The sequence below is a fragment of the Alosa alosa genome, chromosome 3, assembly GCF_017589495.1.
Source record: "Alosa alosa isolate M-15738 ecotype Scorff River chromosome 3, AALO_Geno_1.1, whole genome shotgun sequence".
Taxonomy (NCBI): Eukaryota; Metazoa; Chordata; class Actinopteri; order Clupeiformes; family Clupeidae; genus Alosa; species Alosa alosa.
Genome location: NC_063191.1, coordinates 17,297,178 through 17,320,725, shown reverse-complemented (window position 1 = coordinate 17,320,725; position 23,548 = coordinate 17,297,178). Strand labels below are relative to the sequence as shown.

The 23,548-nt window shown below is 42.7% G+C and overlaps 2 protein-coding genes across 2 annotated transcripts in view; both read left to right on the top strand.

The window, feature by feature from the left end:
* LOC125291549 (plakophilin-4-like) overlaps positions 1-10,359 on the top strand; it is a 74,919-nt gene extending 64,560 nt beyond the window's left edge. The window contains 11 exon segments of the mRNA XM_048238332.1: positions 993-1,110; positions 2,359-2,511; positions 2,513-2,551; positions 2,830-3,003; positions 3,376-3,526; positions 5,130-5,322; positions 5,769-5,853; positions 6,052-6,169; positions 6,283-6,414; positions 7,960-8,033; positions 9,279-10,359. Of these exon segments, the coding sequence (XP_048094289.1) occupies positions 993-1,110; positions 2,359-2,511; positions 2,513-2,551; positions 2,830-3,003; positions 3,376-3,526; positions 5,130-5,322; positions 5,769-5,853; positions 6,052-6,169; positions 6,283-6,414; positions 7,960-8,033; positions 9,279-9,524 (1,483 nt within the window). The 3' untranslated portion in view covers positions 9,525-10,359.
* Positions 10,360-15,773: 5,414 nt separating this feature from the next.
* On the top strand, positions 15,774-18,659 carry dap1b (death associated protein 1b). Its single transcript, XM_048238230.1, has 4 exons — positions 15,774-15,927; positions 17,008-17,095; positions 17,529-17,592; positions 17,965-18,659. The coding sequence occupies exons 1-4, from the start codon at positions 15,831-15,833 to the stop codon at positions 18,079-18,081; spliced, it is 366 nt and encodes a 121-aa protein (XP_048094187.1). The 5' UTR covers positions 15,774-15,830; the 3' UTR covers positions 18,082-18,659.
* The last annotated feature ends 4,889 nt before the right edge of the window (positions 18,660-23,548 follow it).

Here is a 23,548-nt window from a genome sequence, read left to right as displayed (position 1 = left end):
CTACATAGGCTCTTACCCATATGGGGCCAATTAAAGAGCGCACTTTTTTATACCATTGCTGGAGGTATTTTAAAACTCCAACATGAAGCCATACATCATTCCATAGTTGTAGGTTCCTTTCCATATATAGCCACTTAATATGTAGGTCAACTTTTGTGGTATGCATAAAACTCACTCAACTGACTTCAGATTGTATAGAAAAAGTTCTGACATTCTTTAATTATAGTTTGTTGTGGCATGTAGTAATGGTGATCTTTTGAATCCGATCACTGGTGAAGACTGTGTTGCTATCATGTTTCAAAGTCAAGAATTTGTGTACATCTTTGACCTGTGCTGTGGTCTGGAAGATTGCGTAACACTCCAAGCCCCTAAACACCCACACACATGCCATGCCTACACCACAACATAGACTCCAATTACTGTATCGGTTAGGGTTGTCTTACACAGAGACTTGTTCCAAGGTTCTTACACACACACTCTTCTTTTAGAGTTTACTATGCATTCTTTTTTTTCTTTACTATGCATTCTGTTTTCTTTTTCCTCTTTTCTGTCTCCTCTCTCCATTCCGCTCTGCTGTTGTGTCCTGTGCCTGTGGTTGTGTAGATGGGGCTGTAGGTCTCTGACTGCCTCTCCTGTGCCAGCCCTCTGTCTACACACAGTACTCATGCATTATGGATGGGCCGGTCAACACGTCTATCACTCACCTCTGTTGCCTTGTCGCATTCTCACACACAGACACACACACACACACACACACAAATGTCACAATGTTTTCAGAAGGGAACTAACTGACAAGTCTATGACTACATGTTTTTGTGTGTGTATGTTGACATGAAGAGGGGGTTAGAGTGCAAGAGCATGTGTTTGCACGCTTGCACATTGAGTACTCATGTGTGTGATTATGTTGATATACTCTTCAGGTGTGTGTGTGTGTGTGTGTGTGTGTGTGTGTGTGTGTGTGTGATCGTCCTAACTGTGTGTTTGTGTTGCAGGAATCTTAGCTCGGCTGGGGAGGAGGCCAGAAAACAGTTGCGTGGCTGTGAGGGGCTCGTCGACTCCTTGCTCTACGTCATCAAGGCCTGTGTTAGCACCTCCGACTTTGACAGCAAGGTGTGGATTACACACACACACACACACACACACACACACACACACACACACACACACACACAATTTATCTCCTTCCTTCTCTCACTTCACACAAACAGTTGTCATTCTCATTCGATCACTCTCTCACACACATGCAGGCTGATACTACACATTTCCCAGTCCTTTAGCTTCCAGTGGAAGAGAGGTTCTACACTTCCTTTGATACAGTTTGTCCAATAATCCACGACTCTCATGGTTAACCAGCTATTAATAGACACTAGCAATCCACGATTCTTATACACACACACACACACACAGACACAGACACACTCACTGCTTTCAGACCTACATGGAAGTCCACATGTTCTGTGGATGTCAAGCGGTTGGGCCGTATATCTGAACAACATAACCGGCTATTTGGAATTCCGAACTTAGCCGGCTCTTACACTACTCCCCTCCTAGTATTTCCGACGGGCATTATTTAAATTATCTTGTGTCTGAACGAAGCGAAGAACATGCGTAGATTCTGTTCATGTGCGTGTTCCACCACGCAGAACAGATTCTGTTCATGTGCATCGGTGTCGTTCACACACAATGTCCGCATGTTAGCATCATATCTGAACCACACGAAAGGGTCGGACCTCCGTTTGACATATACTGCGGAGGTTGCGTCTGAAAGCAGCTACTAGCGCTGCCACATGTTGATGAGTCTGTTAGCACCATTCCCTAGTGTGTGCGCTTTGTGAGCACCTTTGCAGTACAAAGTGGGGCGCGTGTAGGGGCATTAAAACTCTTTGTTATTGCTGAGGCCTTTTTAAGTGTGCTCTCTTTAATCTGATGAGGGATGATATAGCCAATGCTTAATGAGTTAGTCCCACCAGCAGCACTGCCAGAGTGTGTGCTGTGCGTAAAGCTGTCTCTCTCTCTCTCTCTCTCTCTCTCTCTCTTTCTTTCTTTCTCTCTCTCTCTCTCTCTCTCTATCTCACTCTCTCACACACACACACACACACACACACACACACACATGCAAAAACACACACACACGACAGGCATACAATTTAATTATGCCCCCCTGTACTTTCTCTCTCTCTCAGACTCTTTCTCCCTCTCAGAATAAAAATGGCCTATTTTGCATGTCTGTACAGATTGTTTGTGGTAGAATGCCGCTATCTAACAGCCCCAAGACAAGAATAACTTGTTAGACAACTATATACAGCAGATACATATTAAATATTAATTTCTCTCACGCTCCCTCTTTTCCTGTCTTAGATTGTGGAGAACTGTATTTGCACTCTGAGGAACCTTTCGTACCGGCTGGAGCTGGAGATCGCCCCATCGCGATTGGTCGGCACTCAGGAGCTCGATGGCCTGTTGGGGTCAGAGTCGCCCAGTAAAGAGGTGGACTACGGCTGCTGGGGTCGCAAAGAAGAAAAAGAAGAAGAAAGACTCACATGAAGACCAGGTGTGTGTGTCTCTCACACACACACACACACACACACACACATATACCTACATTCCAGGCCAATGAAAGTGCCCCAGGGAGGATTTAGAGGGAGCTCCTGAGAGTAGAGGCTCCTAAGTCTCTTCATCACTTAGTGCCAGATGGAGCCCCATGAGATATGAGAAGTTTTCAACCTTTAGCTTGGGTGTGTGCTCATCTATATGTGTATGTTTCTATGTGTGTGTGTGTTTATGTGTTTTCATATGTCCGTGTGTGTGTGTGTGTGTTTCTGTACCTAGTGGGACGGCGTTGGCCCCATCCCTGGCTTCTCCAAGTCTCCCAAAGGGGCGGAGATGCTGTGGCACCCGGCGGTGGTCAAGCCTTATCTCACCCTGCTGGCCGAGAGCTCCAACCCGGCTACGCTGGAGGGCGCCGCAGGGTCGCTACAGAACCTGTCAGCGGGCAACTGGAAGGTGCGTCCCCTCAAGCTACTCACCTGCACATCCCTAATGCGTTGAGATTTCATAAGCCACTCACCTGCACATCCCTAATGCGTTGAGATTTCATAAGCTACTCACCTGCACATCCCTAATGCGTTGAGATTTCATAAGCTACTCACCTGCACATACCTAATGCGTTGAGATTTCACATTTTGTTCATCACGTTTTCTGGAAGGAGTAGCTTCTTTGTGTGTCACTTTCCAGAAGTCATATGTGGAGAACATAAATCAAGCACTCCCCATTCTGTGTAGCAGAAACCAACTTTTCTCACTATCTTCCCTCTCTCTCTCCCCCCCTTCCCTCTCTCTTTCTCTCTCTCACTCTCTTTCCCTCTCTCCCCTGCAGTTTGCGGCGTACATCCGTGCGGCGGTGCGTAAGGAGAAGGGTCTGCCCATCCTGGTGGAGCTGCTGAGGATGGACAATGACCGGGTGGTGTGCTCCGTGGCCACCGCCCTGAGGAACATGGCTCTGGATGTCAGGAACAAGGAGCTGATTGGTGAGAGACCACACAGCAAAGCATATATCCACTGCACAAACATGCTCATGTACACTGCAAAAAATAAAATCGAACCAACTGTTATTAATCTTTCTATGAAGGTCAAAAAATCTATTTGGTATTGTTTTTAGTATGAAGAGACTTACCTACTGCTCTCTCGAAAGATCATTTTGACTTCATTTAAATAGAGTTTGACTTATTTTATTATCTTATCTTATTAAGACATATTTGCTTAACAAATAGCACTGGCACTGGCAGCCAAATTTGCTTGTTTTTAGGACAAATTTGCTTAACACACTGGCAGACAAATTTGATCTGAGATGTCTTAAAATAAGTTAAACTCTTTTTAAATTAAGTCAAATGATTTCACGAGAAAGCGCTAGGTAAGTCCCTTTTATGCTGAAAACAATACCAACTAGATTTTTTGATCTTGATGTACAATGTACTTGGTTAGATTTTATTAGATAGAACAGTTTTTGCAGTGTATACATCCATCCATCCATCCATCATCAAACTGTAAATACACATGTCCATACGTCCAGCATGGGGATCATAAATGTCCACTGCAAAGGTGTAACCTATTCTACTACTCTGAAAAGCAGTTAGTTGTGTCTAGAAAGTCAATTGTTTGTCTAAAGCTCCAACAAAGAGAAAGAAACCTTTCAAATACGGAAAGCAATTACTCATAAGTCACTGGCAGGCAAGATGGTCTAATTGTTTGCAACACCATATCGTGCGAATAGTAATTGGCATGGAAATTTGAACGTCAGAACCACTGAGCAGGCCCCAGTAGGAGATGCCTGCCAGGTTGTGTGAGCACACACACACACACACACACACACACACACACACACACACACACACATACACACATCTGATTCGATATGAATGATGTAGACACAATTTAGTGGAAACAAGAGGAGGATTGTGTACTTGAGTCAATTAGAGGGTAACAATAAACTCTGATCGTCACAGTCAAATTACATCCCAATCCTGCTGCTCGCCGCCTGTGTGCCTCGATGGAGCAGATTTTATTAGCAAACAGTGGAAATAATGAAGAGGTTGGCTCCTACCGAAACAAGCCCAGGGCACCTAATGAAACAAGCAGGTCTCAAAACAACGCAGGAGGAGCTCGTGAACAAGAAAGGGGGAAGGAGAAGGGAGAAGGGTAGACGTGTTTTTTTTTTCCCCCCTTTTCTCCTCTCTGTCGGACTCGGCGGATTGAGGATTGCAGGGCTTCCTCCTCCTGAGACTGCAGTGCGGTGTGTGTCCTTGAGGACGGACTCGTGGTGGGCGGCCAAAGCAGCCACGGCGGCGCTGCTCTCTCTTCTCTCTGCATAAACGTGATCCTACAGTACAGTGGTGGAAAAGGAGAGAGAGAAAGAGAGCGATAGAGAGGAGAGGAGAGAGAAGGGAGAAGTACACTGTGTTCTTTGGTGAACCGTAGCCCGGAGGAGGGCTTGTGTATACATTGCAAGCACACAGGAATGGATTACGTAATATTTGATGTATGTTACCGCCTCACTAACTCCCCTTCCCCTTTCCCTCCCTGAACTGTGTGTGTGTGTGTGTCTGTGTGTGTGTGTGTGTTTGTGTGCGATAGGGAAGTATGCCATGAGGGACCTTGTCAACCGGCTCCCAGGGGGCAACACCACCCAGCTGTCGGACGAGACGGTGGCGGCCATTTGTTGCACTCTCCACGAGGTCACCAGCAAGAACATGGAGAACGCCAAGGCCCTGGCCGACACGGGGGGCATCGAGAAGCTGGTGAACATCACCAAAGGCCGGGGAGAGAGGTGTGCCGCTGGGCTGGGCTGGGCTGGGCTGGGTGGCTGGCTGGCTGTGCTGGCAGGCTGGAGCCAGAGAGAGGAATGAATGCTATGTCTCACCTCCTGTGTAAACAGTTAGCGACCATAGCGCCAGAGAGGGTTATGTAAAGCTTTGCAAATAGCCACAGATTTGTGAGACACGACTCGGCCAACCTCTCTCAGAGTCTGTTAAGCTTCACGTCTCTGTCCCATACTGATGATGTCTAACGCAGACATATGCATCCGGATAAACTCAGTAATGTAGCACATAAGCACAGATTAAACTGCATTTGGGTATCATAAAGCCATGGTTTCAGTAAGGGCCTGTCAGTTCTTAGTAACATGAGTACACCGCAAGATTACTAATGAGTGAGTATTTGTGGTTAGTCTCAAAATGAATGTTACTAATAAATGATTGAATATGTTGGCCTCAGGTTCTCCATGAAAGTGGTGAAGGCTGCAGCCCAGGTGCTGAACACTCTCTGGCAGTACAGAGACCTGCGCACCATCTACAAGAAGGTGAGGGGGAGATGAGAGGCTCTGCAACTGCTGACCGAAATGAACTTTAGTATTTTAAAGCCTTTTGCCCTCTGGGAGTTTACTTTGCTCCTTTCCAATAAAAGAGGAATGCTCTAACAGCATATTTTATCCCCTCTCTCTCTCTCTTTCTTTCTCTCTCTCTCTGTTGTTTGCGTTTGTCTGTGTGTGTGTTGTTAGGATGGATGGAACCAGAATCACTTTGTCACCCCAGTGACGACGTTGGAGCGCGACCGGTTCAAGTCTCAGCCCACTTTACCAACCAGCACCCTGCAGATGTCCCCAGTCCACCAGTCTGGTGAGCCCCGCTGGCCCCCTACAGCCCTGACTCGCTTATGATGATTAAACAGCCCGGTGTTGACATGCCTGTGAATAACTCTGTGATGGGTGGTGTTTGGTTTGTGTTTGCAGCGGGCAGTGCCACCTCCTCTCCTGCCATGCTGGGCATCAAAGAGCAGCGCTCCGATTACCAGAGGGCCCCGTCAACTATGCAATTTTATAACTACCAAGGCGACAACAATGTACATAAAAACCAATACACAGGTGAGTGTGCAACCTGCAAAACCACAGTAGAATTCCTGCCCCAGCTTTGGACATACCAGTGTTTATTAAAGTTTTTATTTGTGGTAGGATTCATTCTTAACATTTTTGAGTATGCATGTGTTCTCCCTAAGGTCATGCCAGCTCTCATACTGTTAAGAATTACAGGAATGTCCTGTAAGCAATATTTAGGCATTCTATGCAAATGTGCAGAGTCATCCCCATGAGCTAGAAACCCGTGCAGGCAACCTCTCACACGAGGACACGTGTACACACACATACACACACACACACACACACACACACTCTCTGCCTGCTCATCTCTGCTGCAGAGATGGTGAGTGTGCGAGACAGTGGGCTCTGTCCTGCAGGCCTTTTGTTGTGGCTGAGAGGGGAGGCAGGGGGAGCTCTGGGCAGTGGGGGTCAGGCTGCCAAGGCTCTGGGCAGACGCCACAAAGCTGTCTTTGTCTGCCGTCCCGAGGTGGGGCCGAGATGGGCCGCGGGGACAGATGGACAGAGCCTGGGCCTCGTCGGCAGGGAGCGGAGGGGAGGGGAGGGGCAGAGTCAACAGAGCTCCGAGTTCTGGCTGGGACAGTCGCTCCCTCACTCACTCACTCACTCACTCACTCACTCCCAGCCTCACAGACACCCTCCTCCACTCTCTCTCACACACACAGAGGCCCACACACAGGGATACAGATGAAGAGGAAGAGCATGCAGAGTCACTCTCTGGAGTCTATATACGGTCATCAAGCTCTTCCACATGCTACAGGCTGCTCAGAACTGGAAGGCAGAGCTGTAACACAACACACAGACTCAGGCTGTCAAACATGCTGGCACTAAAACATATTTACACAATAAAACATGTGTAAATTTCTTGTGCTTTGTACAATGTATGACTCATGCACACAGTCTTGAAATTTCAAACACCCCTATAATAAAATGCACATACACCCATAATGTTAATAGACTAGCATGTAAGCATACAAGCAACCCTGTTACCTTACAGAAATATTCAAATGCACGTTGCCATACCTGTGTGGACATCGGCTGACCCTGTGTACAGACACTCACTCGCACTCATAAAGCCCAAGGGCAGACTGGCCAGACAGTCGATGGCGACGGCTGTAGTCGATGCCACCCCTGTGAAAATCTGCCAAAGAAAATTCCAGCCCACAGGCTCGTCAAACAGCAGCTCTGTCGTCTGGCTTTCCGAGTGTCTTTTGTTATGCTGTTATAGCGCCGGATCCAACTGTACCCTCTCCAGGGAGACATGCCAGGATGTTTGTTTTCTTAGCAGCCAGGCAACTCTGCCTCATTGTGTTTCATGGCTGGCTAGCTGGTCTGGCTTTGATAGATAGATAGATAGATAGATAGATAGATAGATAGATAGATAGATAGATAGATAGATACACACACACACACACATTATTCATCCTGAGGGAAATTTTAGACATGTCATGTGTTGCACTGCTGTTGATTGTTTAGAGATAAACAAATACGTAGTGTTGATTTTTTTTTTTTTTTTTGTTTCTTTCATCCTTGTAGGGTCTGCGAAGTCTTCGCCATATTACATTGGGTCCTATTCCTCACCAACACGAGAGGAGCCCAGAAGAACACAAGTAAGGGGCCAGGCTCTACCCTGACTGCCATAGGCCAGTGGCAGCTCTCGAGTGCTGCTCGGCACGAACAACACCCACCTGTAGGAGGGCATAATCTGCCAGATAGGCCCCTCACTGAGACTCCATAGTTCACCCACAAAGGGAAAGGCTTCTCCAGCCCCTGTTCAGCGCCGCCAGCGTCCCCAGGTTACGCTCTATTCGAGCGTTGCCGCTCACTCGTCACCTCTGTCAGCCATCTATCGATCTGTCCTTAGTCGCTGTCTATCTTTCCGAGCCCTCGGCAAACAATCTCTCTCTCTCTCTCCCTTCTCTCTGCTTTTCAAAGAGGTGTGGGGCAGAGGGAGGCCGGGGTAGCCGTCTCGCTCTCTCGCTCCTTTGCACTAATGGAAGGAGACGGGACCGGTTGTGCCGCCAGCTTAGAGGGCAGGCCGGAGTGGGGATAAGAGGGTGACTCCAGTCAGCTTTTGTGCGCCCCTAAGCGGGTGCGACTGGCTGCACGCGGGGGGGGGTTAGGGCACCGCTGGGCTGGGTGGCATCCAGGCACCTGTCAGAGTGTGTGAAGCCTGCAGATGCACACTCACACACTGAGATCCACGACCTGTCAGTGAACATGGAGGCGGCGTGGTGTCACCGCGCTCGCTATCTATAATTAAAGATGTCCGTCAAGCACACCAGGATGACACCTCTCCGTGCGAGCTAGCCGAGTTGTAGCCCGTAGTCTCTACCCATTACTTTTTAATGCTTTGACAGTGGTAGTCGTGTTGTGTTGGCGTGTTGGTCATCTTTTTATGTGTGTGAAGGACTGCCAAGGATAAAACTTGGTTAAGGTGAGGGGTAAAGTTTCCACAAATACTGAGGGGCAGAAATAAATGATTGACGTCAGAGCTTGAAATGAAGTTAGCAAAGGGTACAGGCAATTACTGTGCAAATGCACAAAACAAAGCATCAATTATGAGTGACCAAAGCCTCAGCACATTGGTGACCTTTGAATATTTAGAATGAAAAAGGATGTCTCAATTTTTCAATAAAAAAAATAAGACTATAAAAAGGATGTCTCAATTTTTCAATACAAAAAATAAGACTATGACCCAGTTAACAAACCAAGCAGTTTCATGTGATCATTTACATCTTTGAAAGCCCAACATCAACATCAACATAAACATCAATCTATTGTAGGATTATGATGGATCATTTTGAACTATTTTCTGTTTGAGAGAATAATCGTCTGTCCCTTTTACTCCACAGCCACAGTTCTATGGCGATGAACCGGGCAGGAGGAACTATGACACCTACCGAATGTACCTGCAGTCGCCCCATGGCTACGAGGAGCGCTACCTGGAGGACAGTGCCGTGCGCTACTCCACGGCAGACTACGCTCCCCAGCCGCTCGGGCTCAAAGCCACCACTAACTATGTGGACTTCTATTCCACCACACGGAGGCCTTCTTACCGGGCAGAACAGTACCCGGGCTCCCCTGACTCCTGGGTATAGACCAGAGAGCGAGAGAGAGCGAGTAAGAGAGATTATTGTAGAGGCACGGGACCTTTGCCAAGAGGCTCCATGAACTCTTCCACATGAACTTTTATTTTGCGTGTCAGTTTGTCTGTTTTTTTTTTGTTTTGTTTTGTTGTTGTCGTTTGTCTCCTTTTTTTATATAAAACAAAGTTAAAGATGAATGTGGCGGTCGTTCAGATGAAATCAGATGGGTGAAATGGAAAGTGAGCCAAAGAAGGAATTCATGGAATGTTTGTTGTTTTTGATTTAAAAAAAAAAAGACATGGAGAGTGAGAGGGAAAGGAAGAATCTTGCAGTGAGTGTGTCAGGACAAAGGGGCGAGGATGCCGGGCGCTAGTGTGCCACAGGCTCCTTGCACTGTGTAAGGGTTTGTGTTTGCTTTTTTTCTTTTGAAGACGTAGTTGTGATAGCATGGAGAAAGAGTGAGTAATGTGATTAAAAAAGGTTTGCGATAGAGAATCAGGTGGGGAATGTGTATGTAGGCCAAAATCGATCACCAACATGTATCTGTAAAAAAAAAAAAGAAGAGAAATAATAATAATCTAATGTCATTAGTTTGTACAGAGGGAACAAATTGTATTCGTACCTATTGTTGAGATTGTGAATGCCACTAAGTCTTGTACATTTCCATCATTGTATTGTAAATACAGAAAAAAAAGGCCACCAGGTTTACGCTCATCAGCACGGATGTGTGCTATGTTGAATTGAATATAGGTAAATAAATATATGGAATATGAAGGGTGATGGTGGGGGCAACGTTGGCATTGAAAACACTCTGGAGTAATAAAAAAAATCACTTTTGTTTTTTAAATGAATTGTGTAATTTCAGACATTTTTGTGACCTTGCAAATATATAGTATCTTTATTTTTCCATTACCTGTTCAGCACAGTTCATGGGGCCGCTCACTGCCATTGACTACAGCAGCAGAAATAAATGTCAATGTTCATTGGCCTGTGCAGAGATTTTCATAACCATATTCATTTGTTTTCACGTCATCCATTCAACAAAGAATTGCTTACCGATATGAAGATAATCTACACTAGTGTTAATTTCGTCAGACGAGACGAGAGGAAATATGTTCGTCAACAACCTTTTTTTTCATGACTAAGACGAGACGATGACGAGACGGCAGTCTTAGTCAGTGTTTCAGGACATTACTATCTTAAGATGCATTATTGTTGACGAAAAAAGACTAGACTAAAATGTTTTGCATGAAATAAAAACTAAGATAAAATCTCTCTTCATTTTCGTCTACAAAATGAGAAGACAGAATATCTAGCTGTTACGTTTTCAAAATATTCGAATGAGTTCATAATGCAGCTTTCCTGTAGGCTAGTCTACGTGCTGTTGCTGCAACCCTGTGGCTGCAACACGAAACTACATGGAACAAGAACACTGGAGATTTATGCCAGAGTTAGCAAGCTAACTACCTAAGCTTTATGCCACAATGCTACATACCCAGAAGTTGAAGCTTCTCTCATACAAATTAACATCCCCCAGAATGTCCATACGAAAATGTTCATCATGTAATGTCAACTATTTAACTAGTTAGACTGATGATGCAAAGTTTGCTAGCAAGTAAGCTAATATGGAAAGTTAAGCTAGCAAGTTAGCTATGGCTAAGACGGAGAGTCTGTTTGGGGAATGTGTTGTGTTTGGGGCATATCGACATCTAGCGGGTATGGAGTAAAACATTAATACTTTGGCCTATGACAGTGTTTCTCAAACCTTTTCAGTTTCAGGACCACTTAACTAACCCTATCTAAAAAAAAAAATTTAGACCTACTTCAACAGTAGCCTATAATTAGTCTACACAATAGGCCTACTGAACCACCTTGCTTATTGTCTTTGTACTTTGCTTATTGTGTGGATTCATACTGTATGATTTAAACTGGCATATCTTAGTTGCAGAACTGTTTTTACATACAAGTTGGTTCAATATTGCAAACAACTCATCTATATTATATTTTACCACGTCTGCTCGCGGACTACTTGGGATACCTTTATGGACCACCAGTGATCCCGGACCACACTTTGAGAAACACTGGTCTACGAATATGACAGTGGTCCAGTCAAATCTTTACTGTCTATGGTCAAATCCCAGCCGAGCTATAACTGTAGCTCGACTTACCTGTGCATGTAAACATACTGACTGACAAAAAATCAGAATGAGTAATTATAACAGACGAGTAGCCCTGTGGACACACAATATTGTTGGAAAATTGAGATGTGTGAAACACTATTTGACTCAAATGGTAATCAGAAATAATTTGTTATCAAAAAAAGACTAAAATGTGTTGACTAAAACTGACTAAGACTAAGATACTTTTAGTTTTCTTTTGACTAAAACTAGACTAAAATGATTTAGACTTTTAGTCAACTAAAACTTGACTAACAAAAATGATATTTGAATGACTAAATATGACAAAGACTAAAAAGGACATTTCGTCACAAGACTAAGACTAAGACTAAATTAAAAATAGGTGACAAAATTAACACTAATCTACACTGCTCAAAATAAATAAGGGAACACTTTTTCATAGGAGTATAGCATCAAGGTTATCAAACTTGTAAGCTATTGGTCTGGCCAGTTACGTAACAGAGGGGATTGTGAATCAGTTTCACCTGCTTTGGTGTCATCAAACCCTTTAGACCCATTGTCTGACCCTGTACTGGTGCAGAGGCCCCTGGGTTCCCCCTGGTTCACAACAATGGCTGGCCACATGTGGCGAGAGTGTGCAGGCAGTTCCTGGATGATAAGGGCATTGACACCATTGACTGTCCCCCACACTCCCCTGACTTAAATCCAGTAGAACACCTCTTGGACATTGTGTTTTGGTCCATCCAACACCGGCAGGTTGCACCACAGACTGTTAAGGAGCTCAATGATGGCCGTGTCCACATCTGGGAGCAGACCCCCAGGACACCATCCGCCGTCTCATTGTCAAGCATGTGGGGTCCATACGACTACTGAGTACCATTTTGAGTTGCTGCGATGAAATTTAGGCAAAATGGACTAGCTTGTAGCATAATTTTCACTTTTTTCATTGATTTTCGTGGGGGTCTTTGAATTCAACCCTCTGTGGTTGATCATTTTCATAAAATAATGTGCCATCCTTTACCCAGTACACATTACCCAGTCCATATCAGTATAGATATCCAGCATAAGTTTTTTCCCATTGAGATCTGATGTTTTTTCAAAGTGTTCCTTTAATTTTTTGAGCAGTGTATACGAATTTATCCTATTTGTCATACAATTGGCTAGTATCTTTTACGAGCAAAACGAAACAAAGAAACACACTCAAGAACACACAATAACACATAATGGAGTTGTGTTGTGGTAGGATCAGCATTAAGGATGATCTTTTGGGAGACATGTGGTAGCCACCATAGACATAATATACATAGACGCTGCATTGGCTGCTGGAAACAAGAAATGCGGCCGCCATCTTGGACCGGTCATACTCCTCGTTGCGTTGCAGCAGAAGACACAAGATGACAGCACTGTGCAGCATGTTCCTTCTCAAATCGGCGGACCATACTACCGGGATTGACTTTTTTACAAGTAAGATTTAACATAACCCGTACTATTGGTTATATTTTGTGAATAGAATATTACCAGAGAGCTGAGAAGGAGCAATCTTTGATATTACTGTATGAAAATCGTAGCCATCTAGCTAGGCTATGTTTACTCGGTGTTCACCCGGCTATGAACTGTGACTTGATAAGTCATATTCCATAACACTGACTTAGATTACAACTGACACAAGAAGGCTATTGTAGAAATAAATCATACTAGATTTGGCCGGCGAATTTTACACAAGTGGCACAGACTAGCCTATTGGGCAATCGCTAGCTGCTACTTGTAGCCTAAGTGTGTTGGTGGTAGCCTCACTATTTCCTGAATAAAGTAACTTTTCAATAGCTCAACTTCTCTATTTATCAAGTAGCTTAGCCAGACAAGCTACACTTTTCTTGTCATGTGAAATTAGCACAATTTAAAGTAGCTTCCTATGTAGTGAACTAGCCTACTGCTGTGTTTGTGTTAGGCTACTAATACATTTGACTGGGTGGTAGTTTTGTGTAGTGTTTTATTCATGGCAGAGTAACTGATAGTTTAGCTCACTAAAATTTCAAAGTAGCTTGCCCAACACTGTATTATTATACCCTAACAAGAATAAGATGCCTCTCAAATTCCTTTTCATTCATTTATTTATTATTTTGTATCTCTCCAGAACAACTGCCTTGTTCAAGAAGACTGTGAATGAACTGAACGGTCTCACACCCCTGGAACTGAGGAAGGTGCAGCTCTTCATTGCAGTACTGCAGGGTATCTGCTACACTGTGACTGAATGTTTGATTTATGAGCTCCACCTTCATCACCTGCATTCGCCACTCTGTGTCCCATTTTCCCATCGTCTGGTTGACTCAGTCCTCTTTTATGGAGTTTACCCAGTTTACTATGCCATCTTATTTGCCCACCTGCTGTCTGAAGCACTTTTGTTCTCAGCCAAAGTGTACCCAAGCAATTTTAGCAAGGTGGGAACATACAAAATGACATGCACCAGTTGTCAAAATCATAGAACCAACTGCATGACGGTAACTCTGTGTCACTGAGCCTGTGAAGACACTCCCTGATTCTTTACTGATTGCAATGAACGGGTTGATCTTAGCAGTTTCTAAAATGTTTCTTAATTCCTTTTTATTTAATCTCTTCATTGGGGCTGGAACCTTTCTGTGAACTGTAAATAACAGATGCTGTTGATGAACCCATTGACACTGTACAAGTGACAAGTCACCTTTTTGTCTTGAATTGATGAACTGTTACACTTACTATGCCAAACCAATGTCTGTTTTTAAGGATCAGAAACAAACCTACAAACTTGCACTTTACAATATTTATGGAACTTGTCTAACAAATGCTGTTGATATTGAACCCAGTTACTCCATTTCCTTTATGCCACACCAATGTCTGTTCATCACTTTATTTTTGATGGCACTGAACTGAAAATGTTAATGGATTTTATTCTGTAAATTTAACTCATTAAAACTTGTATCAAACCAGTTTTTGTCTATGCTGTCAAACGTAGATTAGTTATGTTCCCAGTTTTTATATTGGATGTCATCACTTTATAATATATCATATATATCAGAATATTCTATTACTGTTAAGCCCACTATGAATATTAAAATACACACAACCATGTTTCCTGTATCATACAGCTTTTCTACTGGGAGGTTTACAACTTATTCTGAGTCAATTTACCCAAGTTTGACACTAAACAACATAGGCCTACTTGGAAAACCCCTCAGATGTCTGAATGGCACTGATCTCACTTAAATGTTTATGGAACCTTTCTGTGGACTGTGAATAATGCTGTTGATGGAACTTTTCTGTCAACTGTGAACTATATTTAACTCATTAAACTTGTATCAAACTAGTTTTGTCTATGCTGTCAAACATGGATTATGTTCCCAGTTTTGATATCGGACGTCAGGTCACTTTATATCATATATCAGAATATTCTATTACTGTTAAACCCACTATGAATATTAAAATACGCTAAATCATGTGTCCTGTATCATAGCTACATGTATGACCTTTGCAGCAAAAAAAACCGCGTGAGAATCTGTTCGGTATTCAGTGAGATATGATTAATTAAGTGCGCTGACAGCTCATCTCACCGGCCAAACAGATTACACTGAGTGGAGTGGATGACCGGTCCAAGATGGCGGCTCCAAATCGCGTCAGCGCTAGTAAGGAGTAGCGGTCGATGCGGCGTCTATGTATATTATGTCTATGGTAGCCACTAGCCAACAGTTTTAAGAGCATTGTGCGTGTATGAACATGCTCTCTTCACGTCTGACCTAAGATACGTTAAAATGCGCAAAATAGTTTAAAGCATGGCCCTGCGAGATATGGATAAGAATGTCGTCAAATAATGATATAGTTGTATTTTGAGTGATCGAATGTTTGTTGAGTTTAAAACGAAGAATGCAAAAACATAGCATGTGATGAAAATATAATTGGGGGAGACGTCACATGCTCCGGCCCACCATGATGTACAATGAAAACAAGCAGACTATGGCTGCTTGATAACACGGCTTCATAGATCATCTGGATAAATTAGTCAGTATGTTTCCTAGTGGGGCACGGTAGTACACATGACATATAAACGGTGCACACTGCGCAGAGCCTATGAATTTCCTGTTCGGATGGGCGGACTACGTCACGTTATTTTACGAGTATAAAAACAACGGAGTGGGCGTTGTAGTACTCCATGTACCTTAATTGTGAACAAAACTTCAACATGGTGCAAGTACCCAAAACTGGAACGAGAGAGAATCTTATTCTTAAGGCAGGCCATCCTCCAGCAGGTAGCCTATTTTAATTATTTCTGCTCGATCTCGAAATTGCTCGCCGTTGCAGACAATGGTGTGCATGCCTTTGTTTTGTTTTGTTTTGCTCGTGGAAGACTTCGTCGATTTGCAAGTGCCTAATATATATGCACTTTCTAGGAAAATCACTCTTGGTTCTATAAGTGTGTTTTAAAAATCGTATCAATTGTTCCTAGGTGTGCATGTATGCATGTCTATTTACATTCCCTCACGCATGGCATGGATGGACTTTTTATCCATAGCCGTAGCTGACATTTTGTTTCTCAGCCTACGTTATCAGGTTTTTCGAGTTTCGAAGTTTTGTTTGATTGTTGTTCTTTGGCACGTCAGGGAACCGACTTGCCAAAGAACACATCTCAGCGGTCATGCTTTTTGTGTTTTGTGTAGATGCAGCGGTAACGTATAGTTTTTGCAAACAATTCCTTGATCACTCACAAACAATATAATACATACTGGATTTTGTCCATTCGTTTTTCAAATGACGTACTACTGATATTGCACAAATACTTGTTGCAAATATTTTAGGGAATAAATAAAGCCTAGTATGTAGGCTAGAGTCTACGTCTGAAGTGCATTACAAAATTCGCAAGCAAGTCCTTTGTCGTTTATTTTCCTCTCTCCGTCTTTATTGGGAGGTGGGGTTATTCCTTAACCCTGTGTGTGCTTCCCTGGCCCAGTGTAATATAGGGCATTAGAATAAATAATACAGAAATGGGGAATTTAATTAAAAATGCAGTAATAATATGGATTATAACCCTCCCACCCAATCACTGCTGGGTTGTTTGGAAACTCTCAGCATAACTGATTGGCTCAGCCCGTTTTACTTGTCAGCACCGCAGTAGCACTCCACAGCCCCAAAGTACACAATCAGCCTTTGAAGCCTGAATCCTGTTCATGCCAATGGAAATGCCGAAGCACATTTAGAATTTGCACTCTCCCTGTGTCCTAAATAATGATTCATTAATTTGTGTATGTAAACTACCCTCACTGCCAGGACCGCTTACTAGCTTGTGTCTGGTGGCCGCTATGTGAATTTATCTGTGATTTCTGTCTGTGTAGTGAAGGCTGGGGGTATGCGCGTAGCCAAGAAGAATGCAGATGATGGTGGCCTGCCAGAGAAGGAGACCAAGAGGCCTGAGAAACCCAGGTATGTCCGTCCAAGAGGTTTGAGAAACCCAGGTATGTCCGTCCAAGAGGTTTGAGAAACCCAGGTATGTCCGTCCAAGAGGTTTGAGAAACCCAGCTATGTCCATCCAAGAGGTTTGAGAATGTCCCTGAGATTAAGAATGTTGTTTTAAGGATTGTATTTTGCCATAGGTTTACATTTAAAATGCATAGTTATTAGACATTTGTTGGATGTTTTGGCTGAATTGTTGTTTCAGCATGTTTGGCTCATTTTAATGAAGATTATGCTCACATCACTATTTGATGGAAACACTGAAAGTCTCCCCAGTAATGGGTTGATAGTCTTTGGAGTATGGTTCTACTTGCCTCGATTTAAATCCCTCCACTTTGTAAATGTAGCACACAGAGGCTTTTTTAAAATGATGTGTAATGGTCCTTTAAAATTGTCGCTTCAGGTCTACGACCACCAGCTCCAGAATGCAACAAGTCAGTGTTCTGCTGGCTGGAACACTGGACAAGGTTTGTTACGTACTTCTGACTTCACAGCCTTTATGATCAAATGCGATTAGTAGACATTTAATCCATGGTTGGGACTGAATAGGATTGGTGGGATAAGCATAAAAGTACAATGTGCATCATGCATGGCACAGATTTGATGATCCCATCACTTCCTCATTTAATCATTTGTTTAGAATACTCTTGCTTTTATAAACCAACTAGATTCCCCTGAAGATTTGGAGCACACCCTGAGTCGGGAGATGCAACATCTGCACGGTGCTCTGATTTTGGTGCATGTATACAGGAAGTGCACTTTTCTGCTAGACCAAAAGGTCTGTGCTTTTGTCTTAGCCATGTCTTTGTTAAAGTGTGTGTTTTTGACATTTGTTGCAGCTGGGTCATGACTTTCCAGAGACCCCAGTGAGTGTGCGGCACAGCAAGGTCCGACCAGCCATGGAGAAACCTCATGTGCCACGGACCTTCTTCATCCAACAGCCTCGCAAATGCTGAACGCCCCCCTCAACCACACACACATACAGGCACTCAGCCACGCATACCAGCGTTTGAGTCCCACAGGTCTGACTTGTGTAGTCAACTGTAAGACAAACAGGAAGTAAGGGTGTGCTTTGAAGCATGTTGTGTGCATTGAGGGACTGCCACAGGTTGCCAGTTAATCTTTAACCCTTTCCATTAATGTGACATCTGTTTAGGCTTTTAGATGCAAGTTCTTCTAACCTTGCAGCTTTGGTGCAAGACTGTTTTAATATCGCCTAGGTATATTTTGTATGCTTACTATAAACCAATCTTGGTTTGTGCTTTTGACAGTGTTTCATTACAAGTTCGAGTTATGTTGAAACTGTGTTTGAACTATAAAAAAAGAAAAGGTAAAGTGAACTAGCTTGATGACACTTAAGTCACTGTTCCTGGAATGTCTTTTGTAGCAAGACATGTTTGCCGTTTGTTTACAGCTTTTATGTTTGCATGGCATTACTTTAAAGGCTTATTTTTGTTGGTTCTCTAAAATTTAATATTTTTTCACTGTCTTGCTCAAGATTTACAACTTCAGTAAAGACTCACATTTCTGCAAATCCAGTTGTTTATTGACTCATAACCACCACTAGATGGAGGCAAACATCATGTTTCCCCCCCATTGTGTAGGATTACATAAGTCGGTGTCCCAATTACTCTGCAATGCCATACGTGCCATACATATGACCCACACATATGACTGTTATACACTGCTTTAATTCTACCTTGACATATGTCACCTTTGATCTGATATTCCTTATGTTATTATTTGGTCACTCTCGTTACCGTTACACTCTGCAGCTTAATCTGACCGTTCCTATTGTAGCTGTGCCAACTGTATATACTCGTTTTACCAACGTTCCCTCCCAGAGTTTCCACATTAGTCTTGTCTCTATCTATCTCTCTCTCTTTCCTTCTTCCCTTCCTTGAGAAGCACCCTGCATGTTTATGTACCACTCATCCATTCCTCACAAAAGCCTCCCTGTGATGAGCTGAGACAGCCCCGAGACCAGTGAATGGAAAAGGGCTTCCATAGGGGAGGAACCGGAAGCCTGGGGTTTTTTGTCCATTCACACTCTGCCTCTTGAACAAGCAACAGCTATTCCTAATCAGGGGTTTGGATGAGCATGTAAAAAAAAAAAAAAAGACTCAACAGCAATGCTGTTTTCCGTGGATACAAAAAAGAGCGCTCTTCATCTCATTGGCAACATTTCAGTAGTCAAACTACTTCTAATAAAAACTGGGTTTGATCCTTCAAATACCTTTGCAGATCAAGATATGACATTCAGGTGAATTCATGAAACTGTCAGTCATTTTAAACAATTAATGTTTTGGATTCTTCCACAAAACACATGACTGTTATAACTTAGCCTACTCATAGTGGTCTTTCTAAATAACAATGTAAGACCATAGGGCTGATGGTACTGTATGTGGTATTGGATAACATCTGTCAAAGGAATCATGTGGGAGGAGAGCAGAGTGGGGCCAGCCAAGCCAGAGCATATGAACCAATTCTTTGGGAGTCAGATTTCCTCTTGTGCTTGTATCCTTCCTCTACTTTCTACTGGGGCACATGCCACTGTCAGATATGGGTGCAGATTGGTCACAGTTCATGTAGTGCGACAGGTGATATTGGTCATCAGCTCTAACATATCACAGCTTTTCACAGATAGATACAGTACCCTCTAGAATTATTGGCACCTCTGCTTAAACTGATGGTTCGGAGTAATTTTACATAGGGTCCTTTGCACCATGACCTCGAGACAAACACCCACCCAGAAGCTGTTTTCCATTGGTCGAGTAGCGCTATCAGGCGAATACAGAAAATAATGGCTTGTGCAGGTGCATATGCAACCATTAGAGTATCTTTAAGTTGACTAAAAACCAGTATAAAAAACAATCTGTTGGGGATTTATTGTATTCTCCCAATGAAAAAAATTAGGAAAAATCCAGGGAAGCAAATTTATTTTGAGAAAAAGGAAAATCTCAAAGAAATAAATATTTTTTTAACTAAAACACGTTGCTCACAATTATTGGCACCCCTGAAAAATCTTATATACAAAACCTAACGGAAGCATTTTCCTATTTAATTTCAATTTATTTGTTAATCAGAGTGTCTGTGAACTTTCAGAAGTAGTTCATGACTTTCTTTTTCACTATGGTATGAAAATAAAGTCACACAGAGGCTAAATCCTCTAGTAATTTTTCAACATCGGAAAGACAAGAGAATACACTAAATTTAAATAAAAAGAAAGTGTGTTGACATTTGTAAGTCAGAGAATGGCTATGACAACTAGTATAGGTACTTTGTTGAAAATGCCTATATTAAAACAATGATTAAAAGGTTCTAATTATCTGGAAATGTGACAAACATGCTTGGACAAGGACCCATGGTTATCTTGCCCGCACGTACAGTATGGAGGATGATAAGATCTAAATCCATAAGAAGCACTGTTGGAGAGTTACAGACAAAGGTATCATCTTGGGGTCACCAAGTTCCCCAAAAAATCTTCAAAAGTGACCTCACTGCTAATAGATTATTTAGAGGGCATGCCAGGTAAAAGCCTGTCCAGTCATTTAATTACCAATGTAAACGGCAGGAGTTACTGAATGGCACAGTGACTTTGTCTGGAAGTGTGGTCTATTGTCAGATGAAATGAAAATTGCGCTCTTTGGCTAGAAACACTTTAGGTGTGTTTTGGCGTACATAGAAGAATGGCTATACTGAAAAGAACCCCATGGAATTATGGTGGAGGGGCTGTGCTATTGTGGGGCTGTTTTTATTGCCAAAGGTCTCGGGAACCTAATTAAGGTGCATGGTATCATGAACACTAAGAAAAACCTGAATATTTTCAAAGGAAATCTGTCAATCTCTGCCAAGACACTAAAAGTTGGTCATGATTGGATCATTCATCAGGTCAATAAACCAAAACAAACGTCCAGATCAAAACAAATATTGTTTGCTGAACACAAAATCAAGCTTCGGACATTGTCATCTCAGTCCCCTGATCTAAACTCCAGAGGAAAACAGTGGGGTGAGTCAAAGAGGAGAATGTACAAGACTTGTACTACGACTTGTACGACTGTAAGTGCGGACCTAGGAATCTGGACAATCTGGGGAGATTTTGTAAAGATGAACGGTCTTAAATCTCTTGCTTTGTATTCTCCAACTTTATGGGAGAATATTACAAGCCGTTTTATTGGAGAAGGTATTACAAGCATTGGTGCCAATAATTGTGAGCGTGCTTTTGTTAAAAATATTTATTTCTTTATGAGATTTTCCTTTTTTTCAAAATAAATTTGCTTCACTTCAAGGTTGGATTTTTCCTATTTTTTTTTCCATTGTGAGACTACAATAAATCACCAACCGATTATTTTTTATACTGGTTTTTAAGTCAACTTTAACAGAGGTGCCAATAATTCTGGAGGGTACTGTAGATAGATACTCTATTCATCTCGAGGGAAATTTTAGGCATCCAGTAGCTTTTACAACCATAACACAACAAACACACATACAATATCTCACAAAAGTAAGCACACCCCTCACATTTCTGCAAATATTTTAATATATCTTCTCATGGGACACTGAAAAAATGACACCTTGCTACAATGTAAAGTAGTGAGTGTATAGCTTGTATAACAGTGTAAATTTGCAGTCCCCTCAAAATAACTCACACAGCCATTAATGTCTAAATCGCCGGCAACAAAAGTGAATACTCCCCTAAGTGAAAATGTCCAAATTGTGCCCAAAGTGTCAATATTTTGTGTGGCCACCATTATTTTCCAGCACTGCCTTAACCCTCTTGGGCATGGAGTTCACTAGAGCTTCACACGTTGCCACTGGAATCCTCTTCCACTCCTCCATGACGACATCATGGAGCTGGTGAGAGACATTGTGCTCCTCCACCTTCTGTTTGAGGATGCCCCACAGATGCTCAATAGGGTTTTTCAGTCTGGAGACATGCTTGGCCAGTCCATTGCCTTTATCCTCAGCTTTAGCTGCAGTGGTCATCTTGGAGATGTGTTTGGGGTCGTTATCATGTTGGAATACTGCCCTGCTTCCAAAGGGAGGGGATCATGCTCTGCTTCAGTATGTCACAGTACATGTTGGCATATACGTATGGTCTGAGCACTGACAGGTTGACCTCCCACCCCTTCAACCTCTGCAGCAATGCTGGCAGCACTCATACGTCTATTTTCCAGACAACCTCTGGATATGACGTTGGGCACGAGCACTCAGCTTTGGTCAACCATGGAGAGGCCTGTTCTGAGTGGAACCTGTCCTGTTAAACTGCTGGTCTCGGCCACTGCTGCAGCTTAGGTTTAGGGTGTTGCCAATCTTCTTATAGCGTAACCATCTTTATGTAGAGCAATAATTCTTTTTTTCAGATCCTCAGAGAGTTCTTTGCCATGAGGTGCCATGTTGAACTTCCAGTGACCAGTAGGAGAGAGTGCCACCAAATTTAACACACCTGCTCCCTATTCACACCTGAGACCTTGTAACACTAACGAGTCACATGACCGAGGAGGGAAAATGGCTAATTGGGCCCAATTTGGACTCATATATCAATTAAACGATGTAATCTGCCATTAAAGGAAAGAAGAAGAAGAAGAATTTTGACTCACTTTCGTTGCCAGTGGTTTACACGAGCATGTGTATTTTTTATAAACGAAGACATTTCCCTACGTTTGAGCCTTTCATTTAGACGCAAACGGAGAATTCGCCCCGTAAAACGGTTATCCAAAGAAACTCCGGCCAAAGTGATTTTTTTTTGGAAAACTTCGTTTATGCGTTTGGTTGTAAACTGTGGTAAACAGAGTTTTGGGCACTGTGTCTGTTTAAATGTCCTTCATAAACCCATCTAGGCAAGGAAATTATTCTTGGATATTGCTGACACACTAACCGTGAAGTTGATGCATGATTCATGTGCAATGCAGGCATTTTTCTTTTTTTTTATCATTTAGTGTTTGGATTAAGGAGAGGGGGTTAGAGAGAGATCAACTACAGTATTTCAGCAATTACAACAGTTGGTTTTGATTGTATTATCATTGCAAAAATATTTAGAATTTCTCCCTGCGCAGTGACAAACTGAATTGACACAGATAAATAAAGAGAAACAATATGAAAATATTAGTAAATATTGAATGGATGTAATAATTATGTGAATGTGGTGGTTAGAGTTCCAGTACAATTGAATAACCAGCTGTAGTGATAATGCTGCATTAACTACTTTTGTCCTCATGGTGTCACCAGAGAGTAATTCTCAAAACAACTCTAGATCTTCCAAACCTTCGAGTTGCCTCCTGGAAGATGTGTGTTGAAATGGCAAACATGACAATGGCAGCTAGATAGCCTAATTCACATATATTTAACCTCAGCGTCCACAGTATTCCAGTTTATGTTCTACAAATGGTAGACTAGGTTATGGAAAATAAGATACTGATTACA